This window comes from Xenopus laevis, chromosome 6L, assembly GCF_017654675.1.
Source record: "Xenopus laevis strain J_2021 chromosome 6L, Xenopus_laevis_v10.1, whole genome shotgun sequence".
In the NCBI taxonomy this organism is placed as follows: Eukaryota; Metazoa; Chordata; class Amphibia; order Anura; family Pipidae; genus Xenopus; species Xenopus laevis.
Window position 1 is genome coordinate 45,218,313 of NC_054381.1, and position 26,485 is coordinate 45,244,797.

Sequence of the window (26,485 nt, forward strand, 5' to 3'; positions counted from 1 at the left end):
TCCGATCGACCGATCTCTGTGGGACGAAAATTGTCAGGACTGTCCACACACGGTCTGAAAATCGTACGAATATCGGATCTTTGCGTCTAGGGCCAGCTTAAGGCTAAACAAAAGCAAACTGTATAAACTTTGCAATTGTCCAGTGAAGGCTTACCAACTGCATTCGTTTGTCCATTCTCAGCTGCCATCATTAATGGTGTTTTACCAGTAGAATCCACAGCATTCACTTGAGCATTATGGCTGAGCAAAAGCTGTAAACATTCAATATGGTCTGTAAAGGCTGCAGCATGAAGAGGTGTCCTATGTGAATAAAAAAAGAAAAAAAAATAGATGCATCCATTCTTTATTCTGCTTTAACTTAACGGTTACATGCACTGCTGCATTATACTACAGGCCATAATTCTTGAATAACAATTGGGTAGTGTACAGAATAATACATGTATGAAAAAACAGGGTTGGCAGCCAGTATACATAAAGAGCAGTAAGCAGTGGTGCAGCTTGAATTTTCCCTGTGCATCCAGCTGAATTATTCGGCATTAAAAGCTGTGAATTGTGATATCTGTAAAGCAGTGTGTACTTCCTCACATGTCAGTTTGTGTTAATTGTAACAAAGCATAATGTTTTAGGGTGCCTCCTATAAAAACAAAAGAAGTACTTCCCAAAATACAAAGCTCTGTTTAATAGATTACTAAAATAGGGTTATTACTGTGCAAACTCATCAACAAAACGGTCCAAAATGCAGCTGGAGAATTATTTATTACAACTGGCTCATATTTGCATTGCACGGAGGGAATAGATTATGTGTAGAATTTGCCTAGTAAATAAAACATTCCAAATTATAGTCCTAGGTTTGGTTGTGTTCACAATCCCCTGCCGGCTCTCACTTGTATCCCTCAAGTCCACAAAATAATACCTAAAAAAGAAGCCAGCGCCACAGGCACCGGGCAAAACAAACAAATATAGGGCAGTAACGTTTTGCCAATGACCCCCTTATTTCTGTGCACAGGTTTTATTGTAGCTTCACCGTGCTATGTGTAACCCCTTCTTATCCACCACCACAATTATATATAGCCTTTTAGGGAAGAGGGGTTGCTTCTTGCCTCGTGGGCCTTATAGGTGGATACTCACAAACATATGGTTCAAATAGGCGTAAAAAATCTTTGTTGTCCCAGCGCGTATCCTTTAGAACTGTGAAGTAGATGCGGCAGCGAAATAGTGTAATATTGCCTTTAATATATTTAAAAATGTAACATTAAAATTGCACTCACATGGCATTCCGCAATAATAGCATGTATAGCATATCGTCCTAGAGAGGCTTTCTCTCCACGCCTATCCACAATCGGAAATCCTGCTGCCAGAGCACTCGTGGCTTTAGGGTCCCTTGCAGTATATCGGCGGGTCGCTCTCCTATGGCATGCTATTCCGTGCTCCGTGCCTTACGCGTTTCGTCTATCACTTCGTCACGTTTGAAGCCTCTGACGAAGTGATAGACGAAACGCGTAAGGCACGGAGCACGGAATAGCACGCCATAGGAGAGCGACCCGCCGATATACTGCAAGGGACCCTAAAGCCACGAGCGCTCTGGCAGCAGGATTTCCGATTGTGGATAGGCGTGGAGAGAAAGCCTCTCTAGGACGATATGCTATACATGCTATTATTGCGGAATGCCATGTGAGTGCAATTTTAATGTTACATTTTTAAATATATTAAAGGCAATATTACACTATTTCGCTGCCGCATCTACTTCACAGTTCTAAAGGATACGCGCTGGGACAACAAAGATTTTTTACGCCTATTTGAACCATATGTTTGTGAGTATCCACCTATAAGGCCCACGAGGCAAGAAGCAACCCCTCTTCCCTAAAAGGCTATATATAATTGTGGTGGTGGATAAGAAGGGGTTACACATAGCACGGTGAAGCTACAATAAAACCTGTGCACAGAAATAAGGGGGTCATTGGCAAAACGTTACTGCCCTATATTTGTTTGTTTTGCCCGGTGCCTGTGGCGCTGGCTTCTTTTTTAGGTATTATTTAGTAAATAAAACATACCTTCCTTTGGAGTCCACTGAGTTTACTATGCTGGTACCTAAGGTATCAATTAGCATTTCGGCAGCACCTTCATTATCATTTATCCTATGAGAAAACAAATGAGTGATAAGAATAATTTCTAACACTGGCAACAGAATTACATTTTTATTTGTGATGAACATACACTGCGCAATGTAAGGGGCTGAAAGAATTTCCTTCCATTTTCTGAAACACTTCTTGCTCCAACAACAGCTCTACACACGCATCATGACCTAAGCAAAGAAAAGAACACTCATCAAGGTGGTTTCTGCTTGAGCACAGCAAGTTTTCAATTCTCCATGTCAGTCATGCAAACTTTCATAGAAAGAACATTTTTTCACTGTAACTGCCCACAAATAAGGAACAGATGTACAGATGTAATGTACATAATCCATAGGGATTACCTATGACTAAGTGATAGGTGAGCATGAAATGCGTTAGGCTCCATGTGTGGGTTGTTTTTGATGTTTTAATATGATGGAATAAAAACACTTTATAATCAAAGAGCATGCTTATATAAGTTTTTGAGAAGTTTTGATATACCTCTGTTTGGTCACTAGAGGTCTATAAATTGATATTCACCATATATAGCTCTGTATCCAAGGTTGTTGCATGTGTTGGATTTTTAAAGAGCAGTCAAAGGTTTTACAGTTTTAAACACAATTCCAGAAAACAAATGGAAAATGCACTGATGTTTACCGTTATAGCAAGCCCAATGAAGTGGTGTGTATCCATGATTGTCTGCTATTGCTGGTACAACATCTACAGAAACGGCAGTCTGCAAAAGAGCACCCAGAACTCCTATATGACCACAAGCTGCTGCTAAGTGAATAGGAGTCCGACCTCTGCAGTCGCGTAGTAGGAAATTGGCATTGTGCTGGAGCAGTGCTTCTACACACTCCTCATGTCCGGTCACTGCCTAGGGAGCACACACAAAATGAAGGAGTTACTGTTGTGTCACCAAAATCTACTATTTTAAACAAAATACATTATCAGATTGGCAACAACACATATGCAGACATGGGACCCATTATCCAAAATGCTTGGGAACTGGGATTTTTTTTTCTTTCAATTGGATTTATTCGATGAAATGTGTTCAGCTGTTTTTTTTTTCAACAATGGGATTTTTATTTATAAAAATTGAAGTGTACCATTTACATTTTTATAGCTAGGTTTTACAGTATGACACTTGATCATAAGTGCAATAAATTACAACATATTCATTAGGCTCAGACATGATTTGCATTTTCTAAATTAATTATTGACTAGTTGATAACATCACAGATTGCAGGCAGACAAGCATAACAAGGAAAGAGCAGCAACAAAAAAAAGTAAGTATTAGGAGAGAACATTAAAAATTAGTCACTTTTTCTTTTACGTTCCCAATTTTTAAAATGTCCAACAGTCCCAGCAACTATAATTGATTACAGGGAGTGTTTTCCTCAGATATTACATCTTGTTTTCCTGCATTTTACACCATATCTTTGTCCTAGCATATGTGACTGTTCTGTATGCAGTGCAACTTTCATACTGTTTATACAAAGCATGCAGGTTTACCTTGTTAGGGGAGTAAAACACTAAAATTGGTAATACAATTTAAAGCCGACAGTTCTGAAAATCTGCATTTTGAATATTCTTACCCCTCTATGCAGCGCTGTCCTTCCCCATTTATCTTTGGCATCTACATTGGCTCCTTTATTTAGCAGAGAATAGACACATTCTGTATGGCCATTTAGAACAGAAAGCATCAGAGGTGTCCTGCGTAATACAAGGCAGAAAGCAAGAAAAACTTGTATTTTACTGGAAAGTGCATCAATCAGCAAAGTAATTACATTATGGCTATTAGCCAGCCTTACAGGGTAGAACTTTGGTCCAGACACAGAAAATTGCACAGCCTGTATATTCTAACAAATCTGTACAACGCACCATAAAAGTATAGCAGTGAAGGCATACTAAAGACATTTAAATATATTATACATTCTAATAATATAATAAGGATAGGAAACACATGCGCTGGCATTTACACCATGCACAGTGTAAATAATTATATGAAAACACTTTTCAGCTTAAAGGTTTATGGGAGATGAGAAGTTACACATTTTTGGGTTAATGGGTGCAAAGACTTAAAAAATAGTGGAGTGCTGTGAAGTATTCATGGATTCTGCTATCTGTGGAAGGTGACCACAATGTAACCTGCACTCAGTCGAAGGAAAGCCAGGAAGGTGCTTACCTAAAGTTATATGGTAAAACGGGTCTTAATACTGTAGTTTCACCTTTGAAGAAATGAAATAAAAATGGCCCTACAACAAAGAGCTTTCTTCCCCCAGTATCTCCATGCTTGCTCTTTACTTACTGGCCATTTCCATCATGAATATCCACCGCTGCCTGCACATCAGCATTTCCTATGAGGAGCCTTAAGCATTCTGAATGTCCATTGATAGCTATAAAGGAACCAAAGAAATCAGTGAAAATACAGATATAGAAAGCAAACAGGTTCCCCTACTAGAGTATCTAATCTAAACACTGTGCTGAGGACAGAATTCAAGTGATTAAAACTCTTGCATGGTTCACTTTCAACTCAGGATGCACCAAATGCTCTATTTGGGATTCGGCCGAATCCAAGAATCCTTTTGTGAAAGATTCGTCCGACTACCAAAGCGAATTTGCATATGCAAATTAGGGTCAGGAAAGGAAAAAGTGGAATTGTTTACTTTCTAGTTTTGTGATGAAGTCACGTGATTTTCCCTTCCAGCCCCTAATTTACAGTTTACAAAGGATTCGGTTCGGCCAGGCATAAGGATTTGGCCGAATCCTGCATTTGGGGCATCCTTAATTTCAACCCAAGCCATATTTACAAGGCTGCTTGATTTGAAAGCTTAATTCTAGGGCGTTCTTTTGTCCAACGTTTCAATCACATCATAGTGATCTTCTATGATGTGAAAGAAACTGACTTTCTATTGTTTTTCTATTAAAATCAGTTACTCTAACTGAGCCTGTTGAGTGTGGTATTTTTCGCTATATATATATATATATATATATATATATATATATATATATATATATATATATATATATATATATATATATATATATATATATATATATATATATATATATATATATGCACAACAGAAGCTCGCACTCGCAGGACTTATAAACAAGAGAAAAGTGTTTATTTAGACAAAAAAGTAGCCAACGTTTCGGCTACATCCCTATAGGGATTCCTACTTGGACATATCCAGATAAAAAGGAAACATATACACAAGAACAAACAAAAAGCACGATAATGTAGAATTGTTGATGTACAGAGGAATTTGCCAACAGAACAAAACCCACTGAACAGATGCTGAGCAGAATTATAACAACTGGCTTAGCGGATGTAACAAGAAACGGAAGGCGAAAACAAACAATACCTTGCGCTTAGTGGTTAAAACACTTTGGGAAGCGGCGCTATACAACAGCTCGAGCATTTAAGCTTTAAAGCGAAAGTATCACCAAAATCGAGTTTTGGTTTCATTAACTTACCACCGGACATGTCCTTTGGTCTTACTTTTTGTTGCGCAGAATTGCAAAGTTCAGTATTGTTTTTATTAACAGAATTTCTGGAATCAACCTTTTGGATTTCTAAAATGGATTACAGATGTAAAGGGGAGTGGTGATCACTGGGATACTTTATTAGGTAATAAATCACTTTTTTTTTTTTTTTTTTTAGCTTTTATGATAAATGGGATTACCAGATGTAAGGAGATCATTAGTCTGGTATGTTTTAATATTGATATGTCGGTACTTATTAAAAAGAAGGACAACATGCTAACGTAAATTTTATCATTTTCCCTAGCCCCAGTTGATAACAAAGCTTGTCTTCTGCATGTACAGCAAAACCCACGATTTTATGTTTTTCAGGGGACCAGGAAAAAATTATGAAAAATCAATGTGTTAAAGTAAGTTTTTCTTCAAGTACTGAAAGGATATAAGAACAAAGTCTGTTTTACTTAGAGCTACAATATTTACTGTATTAATAACGAGGGTTAAGCATTGCAGCTTTAATGTTACACTATGGGGGGCAAGTGCAAGGCCTCTCTGTCAGTCACATACACTGTCAGGCAATACGTGATTGGTGCAAGACTGTATAAGGGGCAGACTAATTAGAATAAGCCATTAAAAGGCAGAACCAAGGCAAAATAAGCATCTGGTTAGTATTTTAAACCTCTTTATTTCACAAATAACATTGATAGAGGAAAAAAAAGTAGTTTTTGGGAACATAAGGACAAAATTTTGATGTTAAATCAAGCAAAACACTTACTTAAAAAACAGGGAAATGCACCCATTGAAATCCGATATAAATTTGTGGGACCACAAATAAAAAAAATTAAAATATGGGAAAACTTAAGACCAGTAACATTCATTTTTTTTTTTAAAAAAAAAAGGAGAAATCGACCGGAGAATCGGTAAGTTATTTCTTAATAAAGACTTTGCGAATTTAAAGTTAAAAGTGTCTTGGGGTTTTTTTTCGTTAACTACAAACTATTTTTTTTTAAATTTTTATGTTACTGGTTCTTTAATATTAGGGTTCTTAAATTATATTGCTTTCTGTTCTGTACCAAAGTAAGGGGAAATGTTTGCTGCTTTGTAATCGTTGTAATATAAATCAACAATAACTAAATATGCTGATAACAGATAGTATAAAACCCAGATGTAAGTAACCTCATCCTATATTATTATATATTGTTTATTTAGAATTGCAATTGTGTTTAATTTGGCAGCTGCAAGATTGCTTGTCTCAGACAAGGCTATTTACTGAGCACTTGGGGTTCTGGAGAAAAATAACATGGCAGCTAGCAGGGAATCAGTAAGGGGGTAGAGCTGTACAGAGATCAGGGAATCAGTACTATTGTTTAATAACTTATAGGGCCTCAATTTATTCAGAATGAATAGACTAGTAACCCTGTGCTATGATAAACGTATAAACCAGTTACTTCATTTGCACAAGGGCAGGAATATCACGAGACATCCTACCTATTGACTCAGAGCCCATTTTAGGTGACCAAGTTGTAGTGACCAAGTTGTAGTTGTAGTGACCAAGTCCTGCTAGCTGTACTATTTAAGCCTAAACCCTTCGGTATTCATCTTCCAATGAAATCAGACACTGGTGGGTCAGCAAAGGCATAGAAGTTAAAAAAAGAAAAAAAAAAAGAAAAGAAAAGCATGTTGGGTCCAGGTTTGGCACATTACTATTCTCCAGCTCCCAGGTTTCAGCATTTATATTGCTGACTAGCACTCTAGTAAATAAGCAGAGGATTGAATGTCAGACTGAAAGATAATAGAACACGGCACAAACACTAAGGTAATGAAATAGTAACAGCACTAAATCTAATCATCTTAAAGGAATACTGTCATAGGAAAACATGTTTTTTTTCCAAAATGCATCAGTTAATAGTGCTGCTCCAGCAAAATGCTGCACTGAAATCTATTTCAAAACAGATTTTTTTTTTTCTATTCAATTTTGAAATCTGACATGGGGCTAGACATATTGTCAGTTTCCCAGCTGCCCCAGTCATGTGACGTTTGCCAGCACTTTAGGATGGAACTACTTTCTGGCAGGCTGTTATTTCTCCTACTTAATGTAATTGAATCAGTCTCAGTGGGACTTGGCTTTTACTATTGAGTGCTGTTCTTATATTTACCAGGGAGCGGTTATCTTGTGTTAGGGAGCTGCTATCTGGTTACCTTCCCATTGTTCTGTTGTTAGGCTGCTGGGGAGGGAGAAGGGAGGGGGTGATATCAATCCAACTTGCAGTACAGCAGTAAAGAGTCACTGAAGTTTATCAGAGCACAAGTCACATGACTGGGGGCAGTTGGGAAACTGACAATATGTCTAGCCCTATGTCAGATTTCAAAATTGAATATAAAAAAAACTGTTTGCTCTTTTGAGAAATGGATTTCAGCGCAGAATTCTGCTGGAGTAGCACTATCAACTGATTTGTTTTGAAAAAAACATGTTTTCCGATGACAGGATCCCTTTAAATTTTTATTTCCGCAATAGTTACCCTTTAAGTGAACATTGTGGAAGACAACACAAAAACTAGCAACCTGCTTAAGAAAACAGAGAAATTAGCAACTTGTTGTACCACAGACCCCACTATGGAGGAACCAGCTCTTTGCCTACGATTATTCCTTTGATCGTTCGAACGAATAGAGCTAAATCCTTCGACTTCGATATATGAAGGATTTAACTTCGATAGTCGAATATCGAGGTTTAATTAACCCTCGATATTCGACCAATAGTAAATGTGCCCCTACATGTCTCCTTTAAAAAAAATCCAACGTTTCTAGCACAAATGGTGCTCTTCCTGATGAAGAGCATCGTTTGTGGGTGCGGTAGTCTATTTCTTTATTTGACCAGCACCCGGGCAGTTAACTACATTTTTTCAGGGTAGTGCTCCTCTATACACACGCACCTACACACACACTGCATCTACACACATACACTGCATCTACACACACACACACACTGCATCTACACACACACACACACTGCATCCACACACACACACTGCATCCACACACACACACACTGCATACACACACACACACACACACACCCACTGCATCTGCTGCATTCATTAAGAAAGTTTTTTTTTTTTTTTTTTTAAATAATGCTGCTTTTTACACACGGGTTTGCACAAGTTTCTCAATCAAGAAAGGCGTTTCAGCTACAAAACAAGAAAGTTTTAGTAAGTTGTTGGTGAAACATTCACTTTAAATAATGGATGTTAAAGGGCATACGTGATACAATAGGAACCCATTTGCATGTCATCATGCAGAAACATGAGCGGAGGAGAAAGTGGAACATGCAAATGATCGGCCAGGCTTTACAATTTCATAGACATAGACATTAGTATGATTATCAGTGCAAAAACACTCCCTACAATGTGTGTAACCGAACAAATGGCAAGGTAGTGTCACAGAGGTTAAGTATGAGGGTGGGAGAACAGATACTCTGCTAATAGTGGCATATAAGCTGTACTTGTAACATGTTACATCTAGGAACAATAATCCAATGTCATACCTGCAGAATGAATGGGTGTTCTCTTGACTACGTAGTCCTTTACCAATATTGATGCTCCTTGGTTAATCAAAACATCTACACATTCAACGTGTCCTTTGAATGCAGCAAGATCCAGAGGAGTCCGGCCAGTGCTGTTCCTTACATCGAGGTCCAGTAAAGACTGTACTAGCACTTCCAGAGCTTGATGGTGACCATGGTAAGCCTTAAACATACAGGGGTATTGGTGGCATGAATAAAATACCATCAGTAAAAACAAGCTATTTTGCTTTTTAGTAACAGTGCAGTTATTGATTTTTACCCATAAAATATAAGTATTTGTTAAGCAGTTTTGTGTACAGTCATATGAAAAAGTTTGGGAACACCTCCTAATTCTTTGGAGTTTTGTTTATCATTGGCTGAGCTCTCAAAGTAGCAACTTCCTTTTAATATAGAACATGTCTCATGGAAACCGTATTTCAGCAGTGACAACGTTTTTTGGATTAACAGAAAATATGCAATATGCATCATAACAAAATTAGACAGGTGCATAAATTTGTGCACCCCAACAGAGATGTTACATCAATACTTAGTTGAGGCTCTAGACGCCTCCTATAGCCTTTGATGAGTGTCTGGATTCTGGATGGCGGTATTTTTGACCATTCGTCCATACAAAATCTCTCCAGTTCAGTTAAATTTGATGGCTGCCAAGCATGGACATCCTGTTTCAAATCATCCCATAGATTTTCCATGATATTCAAATTGGGGGACTGTGACGGCCATTCCAGATTATACTTCTCCCTCTGCATAAATGCCTTTGTAGATTTTGAAGTGTCTTTAGGGTCATTGTCTTTTTGGAATATCAAACACCTGCGTAACTTCAACTTTGTGACTGATGCTTGAACATTATCCTGAAGAATTTGATGAAATTTGGTTGAATTCATCCGAACCCTCGACTTTAACAAGGGCCCCAGTCCCTGAACTAACCACACAGCCCCACAGCATGATGGAACCTCCACCAAATTTAACAGTAGGTAGCAGGTGCTTTTCTTGGAATGCTGTGTTCTTCTTCCCCCATGCAAAGCACTTTTGTTATGACCAAATAGCTAAATTTTTGTCTCATCAGTCCAAAGAACTTTGTTGCAAAATGACTGTGGCTAAATGAGATTTTGCATACAACAAGCGACTGTTTGTGGCGTGAGTGCAGAAAGGGCTTCTCTCGGATTACCCTGCCATACAGATGTTCTTTGTGCAAATTGCGCGGCATTGTAGAACAAGGTACAGATACACCATCGGCAGCAAGATGTTCTTGCAGGTCTTTGGAGGTGATCTTTGGGTTGTTTGTAACCACTCACAATCCTTCACTGCCGCTCCTGACCCAGACCAGGGTTTTAAAACAACTGTGCCTGTGGCCTTCCATTTCCGGATTAGATTCCTTACAGTTGAAACGGACAGTTTAAACCTCTGAGATAGCTTTTTGTAGCCTTCTCCTAAACCATGATACTGAACATCTTTGTTTTCAGATCTTTTAAGAGTTGCTTTGAGGATCCCATGTTGTTACTCTTTAGAGGAGATTCAAGCAGAAGCACAACTTGCAATTGGCCACCTTAAATAGATTTTATCATGATTGGACACACCTGCCTATGAAATTCAAGGCTTAACAAACAAATCCAACCAATTTGTTTGCCAGTAATCAGTATTGAGCAGTTATATGCATTCAAATTAGCAAAATTACAAGGGTGCCCAAATTTTTGCACAGCCAGTTTTTTTTTACATTTGATTAAATTTCATACAATCGAATACTGCTTAACTAAAAATCTTTGTTCAGAAAACACCCCAGTACTCAGATGTTCCTGGGAAATTAAAGACATACCACTGTTATCTTTTTATGTTGAAAGTGGAGTAAATTATAATGCAGGCTGAGAGGGGTTCGCAAACTCTTTCATATGACTGTATGTGGTTATGTAACAGTTCATTTGCTTAATTTATGGCACGTAACATAATGAAGGTACTTACAGCTAGGTGCAACGGGCTTATGGGTGCCCTGGTATCTGCATCATTCAGCATGTCAGTACCTGAAGTCTCCATGAGCTGAAACAAAACGCAACCATTAACATGGAAGACATTTACCCCCTAAATTTATATATGACTTTAACACATTTAAAATAAAGAACGGCACGTTAGAGTCCCTTGAAATGTGTTTGTGCAATTCATTTCTACCACCTGCTTTAACAGGCTGGTATCTATATAATATAATAGGGTGACTTGCTATTACTGAAACCCCTTTCCCTAATAATATTTTAGTGACGTAAGCCTCTACACTAAGTCAAGTATTCGCTACAAATGTGCTTTTATGTTTTCTATTTAGTTGTTAATAGTAGTGCACAGTCAAATGGAAAGTAATTATGTTCAAGTTGCTTTAGAACTGACTGTGCAATATAAATGCAAATGCAGGAATAAAGTATGGAAAGGATGGATTCCTGTTTTATGCTCTGGTGCCTCCAAGCTAATTAGTTGTATTGATTTGTAACAATTATAACAATTACTCACAACATCTAGAGGAGTTTCTCTTGCGATCTGAAACAAACAAATGATAAAGCCATAAATTTACAGTGGAAGTAATCAAGCCAAAACCATGTCCATGGAATTGTATAATGCTGCTACATACATTAGATTATCTTAATTCAAAGTTGTGAACCATGAATAAATCTATATGAACCAACCAATAGTAGAATAGGATAAGTTTCTTTCAAAATAAACTATTTTACAGTAAGTTGTATGTATTTTTGGCAGACCACAAAACGCCTGAAATCTTAAATGTCATAGCTTAATGGGGTGATTCACCTTAAAAGGGATACTGTCATGGGAAAAATTTTTTACCCCAAAATGAATCAGTTAATAGTGCTGCTCCAGCAGAATTATTCACTGAAATCCATTTCTCAAAAGAGCGAACAGATGTTTTTATATTCAATTTTGAAATCTGACACGGGGCTAGACATATTGACAATTTCCCAGCTGACCCAAGTCATGTGACTTGTGCTCTGATAAACTTCAATCACTCTTTACTGCTGTACTGCAAGTTGGAGTGATATCACCCCCTCCCTTTTCCCCCCAGCAGCCAAACAAAAGAACAATTGGAAGGTAACCAGATAGCAGCTCCCTAACACAAGATAACAGCTGCCTGGTAAATCTAAGAACAACACTCAATAGTAAAAACCCATGTCCCACTAAGACACATTCAGTTACATTGAGAAGGAAAAACAGCAGCCTGCCAGAAAGCATTTCTCTCCTAAAGTGCAGGCACAAGTCACATGACTGGGGGCAGCTGGGAAATTGACAAAATGTCTAGCCCCATGTCAGATTTCAAAATTGAATATAAAAAAATCTGTTTGCTCTTTTGAGAAATGGATTTCAGTGCAGAATTCTGCTGGAGTAGCACTATTAACTGATGTGTTTTGAAAAAAACATGTTTTTCAATGACAGGATCCCTTTAAGTTAACTTTTAGTAAGTTATAGAATGGTCAATTCTAAGGAACTTCTACATTGGTCTTCTTTATTTATTTATTTTTATAATGTTTTAATTATTTGACTTCTTCTTCAGACTCTTTTTAGCTTTCAAATGGGGGTCACTGACCTCATCTTAAAAAGAAATGCTCTGTAAGGCCATTGCAAATTGTTTTAAAATATCACTCTGTACATCATACTTTAAGTTAATTTAAAGGCGAACAACCCCTTTAAGTATTATGTCCTTGGCCAAGGGTCTGTATATTTTTGCAACTATATAGGTGTTGTAGGGTATAAATTTAAATGTGAACAATTTTTTGGTGAACTTACTGAATTTAGTATGCATTTAAAGTGGTTGTTCAACTTTACGTTAACTCTTACTATGTTATGGAATGGCAAGTCTAAGCAACTTTTCAGTTGCTCTTCATTTCTTCATTTTTATAGTTTTTTTTTAAATATTTGCCTTCTGTTTCTATTTGCCCCCATCTATCAAATGGGGGTCACTGACACCATTTGAAAACAAATGCTCTATAAGGCTACAAATGTTCTGTTATTGCTATTGTTTATTAATTTTTTTTCAGGCCTCTCCTATTCATATTCTAGTCTGTTATTCAAATCAGTGCATGGCTGATAAGGTAATTATTAACCACAAATATCAAAAAATGAAAATTTGACTCAGAATATCCCTCAACATCATACCAAGTGTAATTTAAAGGCAAACAACCTATTTAATACATATTTCCCATTAATCTGCAGAAATGGTGTGAAACAGAAGTTACACACAGAATGGGTCAACAGATCCATTAAATATTCATATTTCTAAGTTGCAATTTTTTTTATGACTCTGCTTTCATACAGATTCCTTTTTTCCCCCCCCACACTGTTAAAGAAAAGACAGAACAGGCATGCCAAACTCAAGACAGGTCAAATTAAGTGGGTAAAATGCAGAAATACGGAGTTATAAACAGGATATCAAACCAGTATTTACATTTTGTGGTATTATTGTATAGTGTAGTTTGTATGGACAGGCAGAGACAATTTCTAACTGTTAATTTGCCCAGGTTCTCTGTTCAGCCTGAGAACAGAACCAGATGCTGAAAGAAGTCTCTAAGAAGCCCAGAATTTTATCACAGGATCAACAGGTTGCTGCTTGATGTCAACAGAAACATACTCTGCAAAAACTATAGACTGCATTTAACTAGAACTTTTAAGGGGTTGGAACTCACACATTTGTGGTCATATTAGGGATAAGTGATGACAATGTTGTATTAGTTGCTTTATTTAGTTCCAGGATTCGCTAGCACAGCGTGTAAATTCACCCTAGCAGATTGGATCCCCTCCCTCAATCCACTTTTTAGAGAACAGACGTACAGGTAGGGCAGCTTGACGTGATTAATGAACTTCTTTCATGACTTCTAATATGCTTTTTTTAAATAATGGGTATATTATTCCTTATACAGAGCAATGTACCATCTGAATATTGTCCTACTGATAGCACCACCCTTGCTTACTTCCAAGTAATATGTCATGACAAACACTGACTAATTTATATGAATTCAGTTAAATGTCATGCTATTTGGGCCTCTTAAACAAAGGAGTTTCTTCATGCTGTTCCTTGTGGTGAATATTTCATGTGTATATACATAAGAAGTAAACAAGTCATAGTGCAGTACTTGATTTAATTTTTTAGGAGGGGGGGGAAAAAAAAAAGATTTTGCAGCTCTTAAATAAAATACTGGATACTGCAATAAAAATGTTGCAAAAACATATTATAGACTTAACTTTATAGTACATCTTGTTAAAACAGCCAGGAATCTAAAAATAATCAATACAAAGGATAGGAAACTCTTATGCAATGCATCAGACTTGAATGTTGCTTACCAGTTCAAGACATAAGCGATGTCCATAAGCAGCTGCATAATGTACTGTATTATACCCATTTTTGTCCCTGATTCCTGGGTTTGCATCATTTCTGAGTAAATATTCCAGGCACCTATGATCAAGAGCAGAAATTAAGAACAATGTACCATATTAAAAATATCAAGAGGCTTGTTCTACACCATTTAAGAAAATTGAAAAATAGACAAAAATTGAGAACTTAAAATAAAGGCAGGATTACTCAGTGGCCCTTCTAATGTTGTTGACACTGGTGAGAAACTTACGGAAAATACTAGATAGGGCCAGTGATTAATTTATGTATGTACAGTTTATCCATGGTCAAGTGTTGGCAAGGACTAGTTTAAGGAGTAATACACCTTGAAATGGCAAAGACTTTCTGGTTGCCAGTAAACAATAAATGTGAAGAAGTAAGTTAAAATGCATTTTTCATTGCTGGGGTCAGTAAACAGGGAAGCTAATAATTAAAAAGTTTTTATAGATTTTTAATTATTAGCCTTCTTCTTCTGACTTTTTCCAGCCTTCAAAAGGAGGTCACTGACCCCATCTAAAACAAATGCTCTGTAAGGCTACAAATGTATTGTTATTAATACTTTTTATTAGTTGTCTTTCTATTCAGGTCCTCTCCTAATCTATTCAAACCAATGCATGGTCGCTAGGGTAATTTGGACCAGATTGCTGAAATTGCAAACTGGAGAGCTGCTGAATAAAAAGCTAAATTAATCCAAAAAAAAAAAAAAAACATTATAAAAAATGAAAACCAATTGCAAATTGCAAATTGTCTTAGAAGATCACTCTCTGCATCATACTAAAAATTAATTTAAAGGTGAACAGCCCCTTTATCACCTACAGTTATAAAAATATATGATTTTCCCTCCATAATTAGTTTTTTTTTATAGCACTGATGTGTGTTTAACAGGGTGAATTTAAGTTACTGGTGCTACAATAATGCCATCTGCTGGCCACTGCAATTACTTCTGGCTGAATGATTACTGTTTGAATTATGTTCATCACTTTATATTGACTTTTTAATTCCCTACTGCAAAATGTTATACCACCCAAATTTTTCTGTACAAGTTTCCTTGAAAGAGGTCAGCTGATTTGCCCTATAGCTTCTGAGACAAGTGTTTGAATTCTAAAATGAACACTAAATTAGTCATTTTTTAGCAATGCAGTGGTTTGCCCTTTTATATGGGGACGTAAGCAACTTGAAGGCACACAATTTACTGAATGGAGTCTTTTGTGAAGCTCATAAAATATGCGTTATTCATCTGCTACCCTAAAATCTGCATGGAGATAATGAAGTCTTTTGAGACTGATGTTTTGGGCAACCGACAATGGCACACAACGTTGTCAGGTTCAAAAACTGAACGGTACAAATAATATTCCGCAGATGCTTACAATGCCTTTAACTTACTTGCCATCTGTATCAGAAGTTGCTGCATAGTGCAGTGGTGAACAGCCCCTCTCATCCAGGTCATTTACGCTAGCTCCAGAGCCAACAAGTGCAAAGAGGCACTGATAATTACAGTTGGCCGCAGCATAGTGAAGCGGAGTCCTTCAGGAACATTAAGCAGCAAAAAAGATGAAACACAAATTAAGAATGAAGTTAACAGAGGAAAGAACATGCAATAAACACCATTCTATATGGATTTCAGCAGCAGCCAAGGTTAAAATATGATTTATGAAATATGGATTCTAAACACTAAAGAAAAAGTTTAATACAGTTTCTATAGTGTGTTTACACAGTATTTTACATTATAAAAGATAAGGATTTGAGAAGTCAACCAGGAGTTTCATGGCTATACAGAGGTACAAAGTACTAGGGAAAGTGCTTTTATAAAGGCGAGGAAACTCCAGTGATGCCTTCAAGCCTCATATTTTACAGAATAATTATACTACATTGAGAATGCCGTGTGACAAAAACATTTAATAGTAGCATCAAAAATCGACCCGCACCCACCCCTAACCCGCTATATTTATAGACCTGCACTCAAACCCCAGTGATGTCACGAAAGGGGCGGGGCAGGCGAGTGTCTATACATTTCGGTAACGGAAGCTAGCAGTGTGAGGTTGGGCACCATTTAAAAACAAATGTTCTGTAAGGATACAAATGTATTGTTATTGTTACTTTTAATTACTCATCTTTCTATTCAGGCCCTCTCCTATTCCAGTCTCTTTTTTAAATCAATATATGGTTGCTAGGGTAATTTGAACCCTAGTTACTAGAGTGCTGAGATTGCAAACTGGAGAGCTGCCGAATAAAAAGCTAAATAGCTCAAATAAATAAATAAAAATTAAAAAATGGAAAAACTGAAAGTTGTCTCAGAATATCAATCACTCTCTACATCATAATAAATGAATTCAAAGGTGAACAACTGCTACATACATGTGGTACATAAGTCGAAAGGAAGTAACAAAATGGAACCATATTACAAACAAAAAAGTTGTAGATAATTAGAACACATTTACAGTAACTAACCGTCCAAACTTGTCTTTTTTGTTGAAGTCTGCACCTGTGTTAAGCAACAAGTTTAGGCACTCCAGGTTTCTGAAAAGACAAAAAATAGAATTATTGTATAATTAGGGTTGCCACCTTTTCCGGAAAAAAATACCGGCCTTCCTATAAATTTATAATTTTTCCCTATTAACATCAACCATCATTTTTACCGGCCAGGCTGGTGAAATACTGGCCAGGTGGCAACCCTATGTATAATTAAAAATATGCAGGACAATTGTTCTTCCTGTATATATATTTGCAAACAACACAGTGTTGATAAATCAGATGGCACTCAAAAGCAAATGTGTTGTAACCCTTAGGTGTTTTATGGAGATCTCCATACAACTCTGATTTACTTTTGGTATACCTGAACTTTCGAAACCTTTGGCAGCAGGGTTTCCAGGTTGTTTACCACCACTTATTCCACACAGAACTGAGGATTTTTAGTCATACTATAATACACAGTGTTGCCCTGCACTGGTAAAACTGGTGTGTTTGCTTCAGAAACACTATAATTGTTTATATAAATAAGCTACTGTGTAGCAATGGGGGCAGCTATTCGAAGGAGAAAAGGCTCAAGTTACACAGCAGATAAGCATAATGGTGTTATCTGTTATCCACTATGTAACCTGTGCCATATAGCCTTTTTTTTAATTTCCACCATTGCTACACAACAGCTTGTTTATATGAACTATAGTAGTGTTTCTGAAGCAAACATCAGTTTTGCCAGTGCAGGGCAACACTACATGATATCTGTTATTTTCATTACTTTTAAAACACTTTTTAGTGTTACTGTTCCTTTAATGGCAAGCTCCTGCCTGGGGGAATCGTTACAGAACCTTATTTCCTAGTGAGCAATTTCGGAAAACGAAGCGCCGCAAGTGCCATCCCGTGGCGATTTTTCATTATAGCCGGCGGGAAGGTAGGAGAAGGCAGTTTGGGGAGATTGTCGCCCCGAAAAAGAGGTGATTTGTAGCCGGGGCAACTAATCTCCACGAATCTGCCTGTGTGTCCTTACCCTTAAGGTATAGAGATCCAAATTACTGAAAGATCATTTATCCAGAAAACCACAGGTCCAGAGCATTCTGGATAACAGATATCATACCTGTATACATGGATAAACAGGTACGGGATCGGTTAGCCAGAATGCTTGGGACCTGGGGTTTTCCGGATAACAGATCTTTCCGTAATTTGGATCTGTAAGTGTACTAGAAAATCATATAAACATTAAATAAACCCAATAGGCTGGGTTTTCTTCAAATAAGGATTAATTATATCTTAGTTTGGATCAAGTACAAAGTACTGTTTTTTTATTACACAGAAAGGGAATTATTTTAAAAAAATTGGATTATTTGGATAAAATGGAGTTTATGGGAGAAAGTAATTACATAAGTCAGAGCTTTCTGGACAAAGGGCTTCCAGATAACTGATCCCATACCCTTATTTTTATCCTTTATATTTGGCTCTATTTGCCACTTTTCCAGCTGGGGCATTTTCTAGAAGAAAACCTTTATAATGTGTAACAGCAGAATTTATTATTTATTATAATTATTTATTTATTAGCAGAATTTATAGGTCAACCAATAAAAAAAAATCCATGTCCGAGACTGAAGTGGGAATTGATTCATCCCATCACATGGTATCACAGATAATAAAATATAAAAAAAAGTAAAGGATACAGAGCAGGGCTTTATATTTTTATAATATACTTATGCAATTAAAAACCTGTGTTTAAAACGTTTTTGCTTCCTGAGGATAACCATTTGCACACTCAGTTTTTATGTTGGCACCTTGAATAATTAATGTGTTGACAGTGATATGGACTCAATCTAATCATTAAATTTTATATACTGTAAAATATTCCGTATACAATCAGGAAGTACTTTAGATTGAAAAACCTAGTCAGAGACACAAAAGACCCCTATTTGTATAAAAATATAGTCATAAGCAATGCTTTCAAGAATGTTTTTTGTCACAGCCTTTTTAGCAGCAATGTTAAAGGAACATTAACATCAATTGTTTTAAAGTAATACAAATATAATGCAGTGTTGCCCCGCACTGGTAAAACAGGTGTGTTTGCTTCAGAAACACTACTATTGTTTATATAAATAAGCTGCTGTGTAGCAATGGGGGCAGCCATTCAAAGGAGAAAAGACTCCGGTCACACAGCACATAGCAGTTAAGCTCTGTAGAACATTATCTGTTATCCACTATTTAACCTGTGCCATATAGCCTTTTTTTCAATTTCTGCCAGTGCTACACAGCAGCTTGTTTATATGAACTATAGTAGTGTTTCTGAAGCAAACACATCAGTTTTACCAGTTCAGGGCAACAGTACATGATATTTTCATTAGTTTAAAACACTTTAATTTTTTTTGGGCTACTGTTCCTTTAACAATTAAGGAACCTAGAATTATATAGGTATATACACCTAGAATTATATTACTGGCAGGAAAATGTTGCAGACAGTAAAAGTGTTGCTAAATGTAAAAAATTATAAAACTGCTGCTTCCAGAACTTCACATATCTTGAATTCGATTGTACTGGTGGGACATTTTTAGGAAAGTGATAACTGGGGAACAGATTATACTGCTGGGAATCTTTCTTGATTTCCCAGTTCAATCATAAATAAATATGCGTCTTATACCTTAATAGTGCACTGATAAAAGTTCTAGTTTAGTTGAGAAAAAGATGAGCAGGAAGGGATTATCAACCCTTGTCTGCTAGGCAAACTCAATGGGATATATTCATCAAAGAGTGAAGTTAGAGATCACTTCAGTCCACTATAGTGAAATTTCCGTCTCTCTCCATTCATTTCTATGGGATTTTTAAAGGCTTATTTATCAAATGGTGAACTTTTACCCTTTGATAAATACACCTTTAAAATCCTGTAGAAATGAATGGAGAGTGGCGGTATTTCAGTCTAGCGGACTGTGGCGATCTCTAACTTCACTCTTTGATAAATATACCCCAATGACTGAATGCAGCAGTACACAGGTTAGCAACAGAATAAACCAGAGGGTCAAAAGCACTCACTAAAGTACAGAATGGGTGAGTACATATTTGCAGCGTTTTTTCGTAGAGCAATGCATTTGCAAGAAAGACTTCATCCAGATCAACTCTATAGTTACATTTCAACGTTCTTTTCATTTGTTATGAAGAAGCATGTAAGAAACAGAACATACCCTCCAGCTGCGGCTGCATGAAGACAGGTCCTGCCAAAGTCATCAGCTGTATCGATGTCAAAACCTTCAAGAGAGCAAAATAGGTTCATTCGTTTTCCTATACTTAAGCATAGATTCATAGGTATTTTTTTATTTATGACAAAAAAATAACTGCAGAAAAAGTGCAACATGCATATGCATGCTTTAAGGGGTAGTCTACCTTTGAGTTAATTTTTTTATGATGTCTGAGACAATCTGCAATTGGTTTTAATTTTTTATTTATGGTTTTTCAGTTATTTAGCGTTTTATTCAGCAGCTGTCCAGTTTGCAATTTTAGCAATCTTGTTGCTAGGGTTGAAATTACCCTAGCAACCCTGCATTGATTTGAATAAGAGACTGGAATATGAATAGAAGTGGCCTGAATACAAAGAGGAGTAACAAAAAGTAGCAATAACAATACATTTGTAGCCTTATAGAACATTTGGTTTTTATATGGGGTCAGTGACCCCCATTTGAAAGCCGGAAAGAGTCAGAAGAAGGCCAATGATTCAAAAATTATAAGAAATAAATAATAAAGACCAATTGACAAGTTGCTTAGATTTGTACATTCTATAACATACTAAAAGTTAACTTAAAGGTGAACCACCACTTTAAACAAATCTGGCAAGTATCATCCATTTTGCAATTTTCTTCATTCTCCAGTATCCCATAAATTTTGACCAGTTATTGAACAAAACTTTGCCTTCACCATTAAAACTAAAACTCCGTTACTGTTGGTTTAGAACATGCTCGTCTGATTCTTTAGTGCTCACCGACACATTTTTAGGCAAAAATCACGTAATTCACAGCTGTATAGCCTATCAAAGGGAATTGGATGGCCACAGGTATGCAAGAAACGAGTGGATGATGAAGCAGCGCCATTACCCTAAACCTCAACTACTACAGCTATAAATGTTTGCACCAACCTGAAGAGAGGAGCTTTCTGCAGCAATCTGAAAAGCCACTCAAGGCAGCTAAATGGAGAGGAAACATTCCATGGATGCCCCGTCTAGAATGCAAAATCAAAAAGTTTTATGTCACAGCAATTGGCAGATAAATAATATCAAATAAAAGAAAAACATTCAAAACACATCTATTCAAATGACATACAAATGTTGAGGTGATTCACCCATTACACACTGATCGTTAACATACAATCTTCTGATTCAGACCCATGTTCTATTATCCCATTTACAGAATAACAAATCCTGCATCTACATTTTATTTCATTTTTAAGAAATGAAAATTTTTATACTGTGACAAAATGTTAAAAAAAAGTTCTAAGAAAGAAAGAAATATGCTATTTTCAAGTTCTTTGAAACAAATACAACATTAAAAATTTGTTCTTTGTGATATTTTTTTGTTATTCAGTAAAATTAAATTAGGTCAAAGCTCTGGCTATGTTTGCACATTTTATTATTCTTTTTTTATATGTCGTGCAAACTACCTTCTGAGCGGTGCGGCCAATTTTAACCTTTGCTTACAGTATTTTATGTATGCCATCAGTTTAACATGTATATGAAGGCTCTGTATGTGTGTGCTCATCAATATAGACAGAAAAGTTTCTTATTGGGGCCCAAGTACAGAAAGGTGATCCATTATCCGGAAACCCGTTATCCAAAAAGCTCCAAATTACGGGGTGGACGTCTCTCATAGACTCCATATAATCTAAATTTTTAAAGGAGAAACAAACCCTTAATAAAAAACAAACCCTACCCCTCTACCCTACATAGGCCCCCCTGCTTCCTCCCCCCCCCAGGCAAATGCCCCAAACTCTTTACTTACCTCTCCGTAAGTAAAGAGGTTCACAGGCACCATCTTCAGCCACTTCAGTAATCTTCGGAATGAGACCGGTGATTCTGCAATTTTTGTGAGTTTCACTGCATGCGCAGTTGTCGCGAATCAGAAAATTGCTCCAACTGCGCATGCACCACTTCACTGTTCTCATTCTGAAGATTACCGAAGAGAAGAATATGGCGCCCGTGAACACTGCTGGACAGAATCTGCACAGAGGAGTAAAGAGTTGGGGGCATTTGGCGGGGGCAGCTAGGCTGGGGGGGTCTATGTAGGTATGTAGGGTAGGGTTTTTTTATTAAGGGTTTGTTTCTCCTTTAAAAATGATTTCCTTTTTCTCCTTTTTCTCTGTAATAATAAAACAGTGCCTTGTACTTGATCCAAACTAAGATATAATTAATCTTTATTAGACAAGGTATGAAGATCCGTTATCCGGAAAGCCCCAGGTCCTGAACATTCTGGATAACAGGTCCCATACCTGTACTTATGTCATTTATCTTGTCATACCTTTTCTTCTATTAACCCTACTTCAGAACAGCTGCTGAGAGCATATTGTATATACTCAATTTGCTTTAGTTCTTTAGCTGCATTGAATACAAGTAAATGGTTACAACATACACCTTCTATTCGAGTAAGAAAAAAGAACATCTAATTATAGTTTTACAGATACTTGTAAATGTAGAAAACTTGCAACAGCATTAAGAATTATTATTCCTGTGTGCAATGTTATAAAACACTTATTTTACTGAGAAATTGCTTTCTATATATTTGGGAAACAGCACATGACTTACTTTGAAGTGTCGGCTCGACTGGTAATTAGAGTGTTAATGAGAAGCTCGTGGCCATATCTTGCGGCTATGTGCAACGGGGTGTTTCCATTTTTGTCTTCACAGTCTATTTCCGCTCCTATGAAAAATACAATTCCAGGCAATAAAGGTAAAAAACAAAACCACCAGTCTCTGATGTTTAAACAAATGGCTTGTAGGTGTCATTGTGCACTTGAGTTGTGCTTTGCATGCACAGTACTTTCTATACAGTTTGGGGTGTTAGAGCTGAAGCTACTGTTGAAGTATAATGGCTGCATGAACTTGCAACTAAAGCACTGTTATACTCTACTCATTCTCAGCTACCAAAACAAAACACGCTCTGATGAGTTGCACTGTCTATACAACTATACACATTAAAATCATGCACCTGTGGAGCCATAGAAAGAGTACACACACACACACACACACACACTAAAGAATTCATAGCTGTTGTAAACTCATTTAAAAATCACAGCTGTCAATCAAATACTGTCTGCCCCATCTCTATGCCTTAGTCATAGAGGTGGGGCAGACAATTACTTTCACTTTCCATTCAGCACTTCCTAGATGTCACTGCTCTCCAGACATTCCCCCATTCTCTTCACCATTTAATTGTGTAACCAGGACATGGGGATGGACATCGGGTCCCCCATTCTGATGCACAAACAAGATTCTGAGATGATGCAAGGCTTAATAACAGTGTCCACAAAATGGCTCCTGCCTGCTTGCTATAATTATGAATTCCCAGACTGAAGGAAACAAGATTCAAATAATATATAGTGTAATTAAAATTCATTTTGCTTGACTAATGTGATAAAAAAGGATTTTGAATAATTTTTTAGGGTGACGGGTCCCCTTTAAAACTAATTTCTGGTAATCTAATCAGAATTTCATCTCCTCTCACACTATATAGGCTAGCGATTCCAGCCTGCACTTGCATTCCAGATAAATTGGGGTGGTGGACTGCAGCAGACCGGGAAACACTGCTGACAAGGTACATCCCTAGGTTAATTAAGATCTGCATTATTTTAACTAAAATTATTTTTTTTATTTCATGAAAATATTTTTAGGCACATAAAACATGTTACGTTATGGAACTGTGTGCATACAGCAAACAAAAACTTCACATTGATTTTTCTCTTTAATATTTAATTTTTCAATCACTTGTGAATTGCAGAGGCCACTAGGGAAGGGGGAGAAATGAATTATTCATACAACATCAGCATTAGAGAGCAAATGCAAGCTAAAAATAGGAAAAAGGTAAAAGTAATAAACATAACAGTTTTATATTTCTTGCTGAAGTCTCCAAATTACCAAACTATCACTTCCTGCCTCCCATTTTTATAGCAGGTATGATAGAGAGATAAAATTATTTGTTAAAATTTAAAGGGCTTGTTGTGCTTTTCTAAAGAATACATTGCACAAGTGTATGCAAGATGGCCTCACAGCATAGTTGTCATAGTTGTTTATCAGGTAATTTCACCTTTAGTGAACCCTTTCTATACAGAAGCTACTATTGTGCATGCCCTGAATTTTCATCATTGCATTATTCATATTGGCTGCTAATAATGCCTTTTTCTAATCTAAAACTGTATGAACTTTGACATTCCAGCAGTTTTAATAAGCAACTGAACACAATATATTATGTAAAGTGTACTCAAACCTTCTTTTTACTGTGCATTAATGCTGGCATTAAAGGGATCCTGTCATCGGAAAACATGTTTTTTTCAAAACACATCAGTTAATAATGCTACTCCAGCAGAATTCTGCACTGAAATCCATTTCTCAAAAGAGCAAACAAATTTTTTTATATTCAATTTTGAAATCTGACATGGGGCTAGACATTTTGTCAATTTCCCAGCTGCCCCTGGTCATGTGACTTGTGCCTGCACTTTAGGAGAGAAATGCTTTCTGGCAGGCTGCTGTTTTTCCTTCTCAATGTAACTGAATGTGTCTCAGTGGGACATGGGTTTTTACTATTGAGTGTTGTTCTTCGATCTATCTGGTTACCTTCCCATTGTTCTTTTGTTTGGCTGTTTGCTCTTTTGAGAAATGGATTTCAGTGCAGAATTCTGCTGGAGCAGCACTATTAACTGATTCATTTTGGAAATTTTTTTTTTTCCCATGACAGTATCCCTTTAACCTATGATTGTTGATGGTCTAGCATTCGACCTTAAATATCTGAAACATTCCAAATTGCTTAAAGGATAAGTAACAACAAAACACGAAAGTGCTTTAAAGTAATTAAAATATAATGTACTATTTCCCAGCACTGGTAAAATTGGTGTGTTACCTTCAGAAACACGACCATAGTTTATATAAACAAGGTGCTGTGTAGCTATGGGGGCAGCCATTCAAGGCTCAGATTACATAGCAGATAACAGATGCATTCTACAGAATACTACTGTATTCTATTACAGGGCTTATCTGTTATCTACCAAGTAACCTGTGCCTTTTCTCCTTTTCCAGCTTGAATGGCTGCCCCCATGGCTACACAGCAGCCTAGTTATATAAACTATAGTAGTCTTTTTTAAAGCAAACACACAGCTTTTACCAATGCAGGGTAACACTACATTATATTTTAATTACTTTAAAATGTGTTAATTGTTTAGTGTTACTGTTCCTTTAAACATGTTAAAGAATCCCAAAATGTAATACACATCAAACAAACTATTTACCATTCTGGATGATTATTTGGGATCTTGAGAAGCGCCCGTGTATAGCGGTCATATGTAGCGGTGTCTTCCCATCTTTACTCTACAAATGAACATGACAACAAATGTATAACACAAGGTTAAGATCAGAGGATTGAACAGTAAGTGAATTCCATATTGCTATTGCTGGATAAAAGGTAGAATCTGTTTGTAATGACCGGCAAGGAAAGTGTGGTTGAAGATGCCCATACGACAAATCATTTTGCTCGCTAGAGTGATAAACAATACAAATTCTATTCACTTTCTAATCTCAAAATGATAGCAAACACGCAAGTTAATCAAGAATCTGGTATTAATAGGAAATTTCCATGAGTCACCACACTGAAAGACATGCACAGCAATTTAAGAAGATTATCTTAATATGCATTTAGTGCCATCTTATAGCCTTCTAATGCAGCAGATACTTCACAAATCACTTTTTAAAGCTATTTCCTTATTAAATAGCTCAAGCTTCATTTTATTGTACAAAGTTTTTAGTAATTAAAAACTACACTTGCAGACTTGCTTTTTCGAACATACATTAGTTAATTTGTTAGGCAATGAATAGATTTTGAAGATTTTTGAATTAGAAGACTTTCAAGTAAACATTTCAAATTGCCCCAATGATTGTTAAACCAACTCATGACTATATTAACCACCCACTTAGATGGTAAGATATTTGTGACAGGAACCTCCTACTTCCCGCGTTGTTTTATATGTAGCACAAACTTTGTTTGTAGCCCCTGGTGTAAAATATGAGGGTATTAGAAGTTCTATGACATATAACAGCAATTGATCTTCAGCAATGCCTTTATATGGTCATGGAACTCCTGAGTGACTTATAATATACAAAAAAATTACAGTTCCAGTGACTGGTAATAAGGAAAGGAAGGATGATTGTAAACTTTTTCAATATTCGAGGCGTGAGTATGTATTTTGTGCTGGTTTACGTCAGCATGAGCTTTAAAATGTTAA

The 26,485-nt window shown here is 36.7% G+C and overlaps 1 protein-coding gene across 3 annotated transcripts in view; it reads right to left on the reverse strand.

The window, feature by feature from the left end:
• LOC108718914 (serine/threonine-protein phosphatase 6 regulatory ankyrin repeat subunit A) overlaps window positions 1–26,485 on the reverse strand; it is an 89,887-nt gene that overhangs the window by 11,190 nt on the left and 52,212 nt on the right. For 2 of the 3 annotated variants that reach the window (XM_041565994.1, XM_041565993.1), the window contains exons 9-25: window positions 25,496–25,574; window positions 22,803–22,917; window positions 21,144–21,226; window positions 20,200–20,263; window positions 16,997–17,065; window positions 15,932–16,072; window positions 14,500–14,611; window positions 11,665–11,691; window positions 11,131–11,205; window positions 9,139–9,340; window positions 5,595–5,693; window positions 4,423–4,510; window positions 3,710–3,827; window positions 2,769–2,988; window positions 2,215–2,302; window positions 2,052–2,135; window positions 155–300 (exon numbers count right to left, since the gene is read on the reverse strand). In XM_041565994.1, coding sequence (XP_041421928.1) covers window positions 155–300; window positions 2,052–2,135; window positions 2,215–2,302; window positions 2,769–2,988; window positions 3,710–3,827; window positions 4,423–4,510; window positions 5,595–5,693; window positions 9,139–9,340; window positions 11,131–11,205; window positions 11,665–11,691; window positions 14,500–14,611; window positions 15,932–16,072; window positions 16,997–17,065; window positions 20,200–20,263; window positions 21,144–21,226; window positions 22,803–22,917; window positions 25,496–25,574 — 1,810 coding nt within the window. The remainder of the gene's footprint in view (window positions 1–154; window positions 301–2,051; window positions 2,136–2,214; window positions 2,303–2,768; window positions 2,989–3,709; window positions 3,828–4,422; window positions 4,511–5,594; window positions 5,694–9,138; window positions 9,341–11,130; window positions 11,206–11,664; window positions 11,692–14,499; window positions 14,612–15,931; window positions 16,073–16,996; window positions 17,066–20,199; window positions 20,264–21,143; window positions 21,227–22,802; window positions 22,918–25,495; window positions 25,575–26,485) is intronic. The other variant, XM_041565995.1, reaches the window with a different exon arrangement.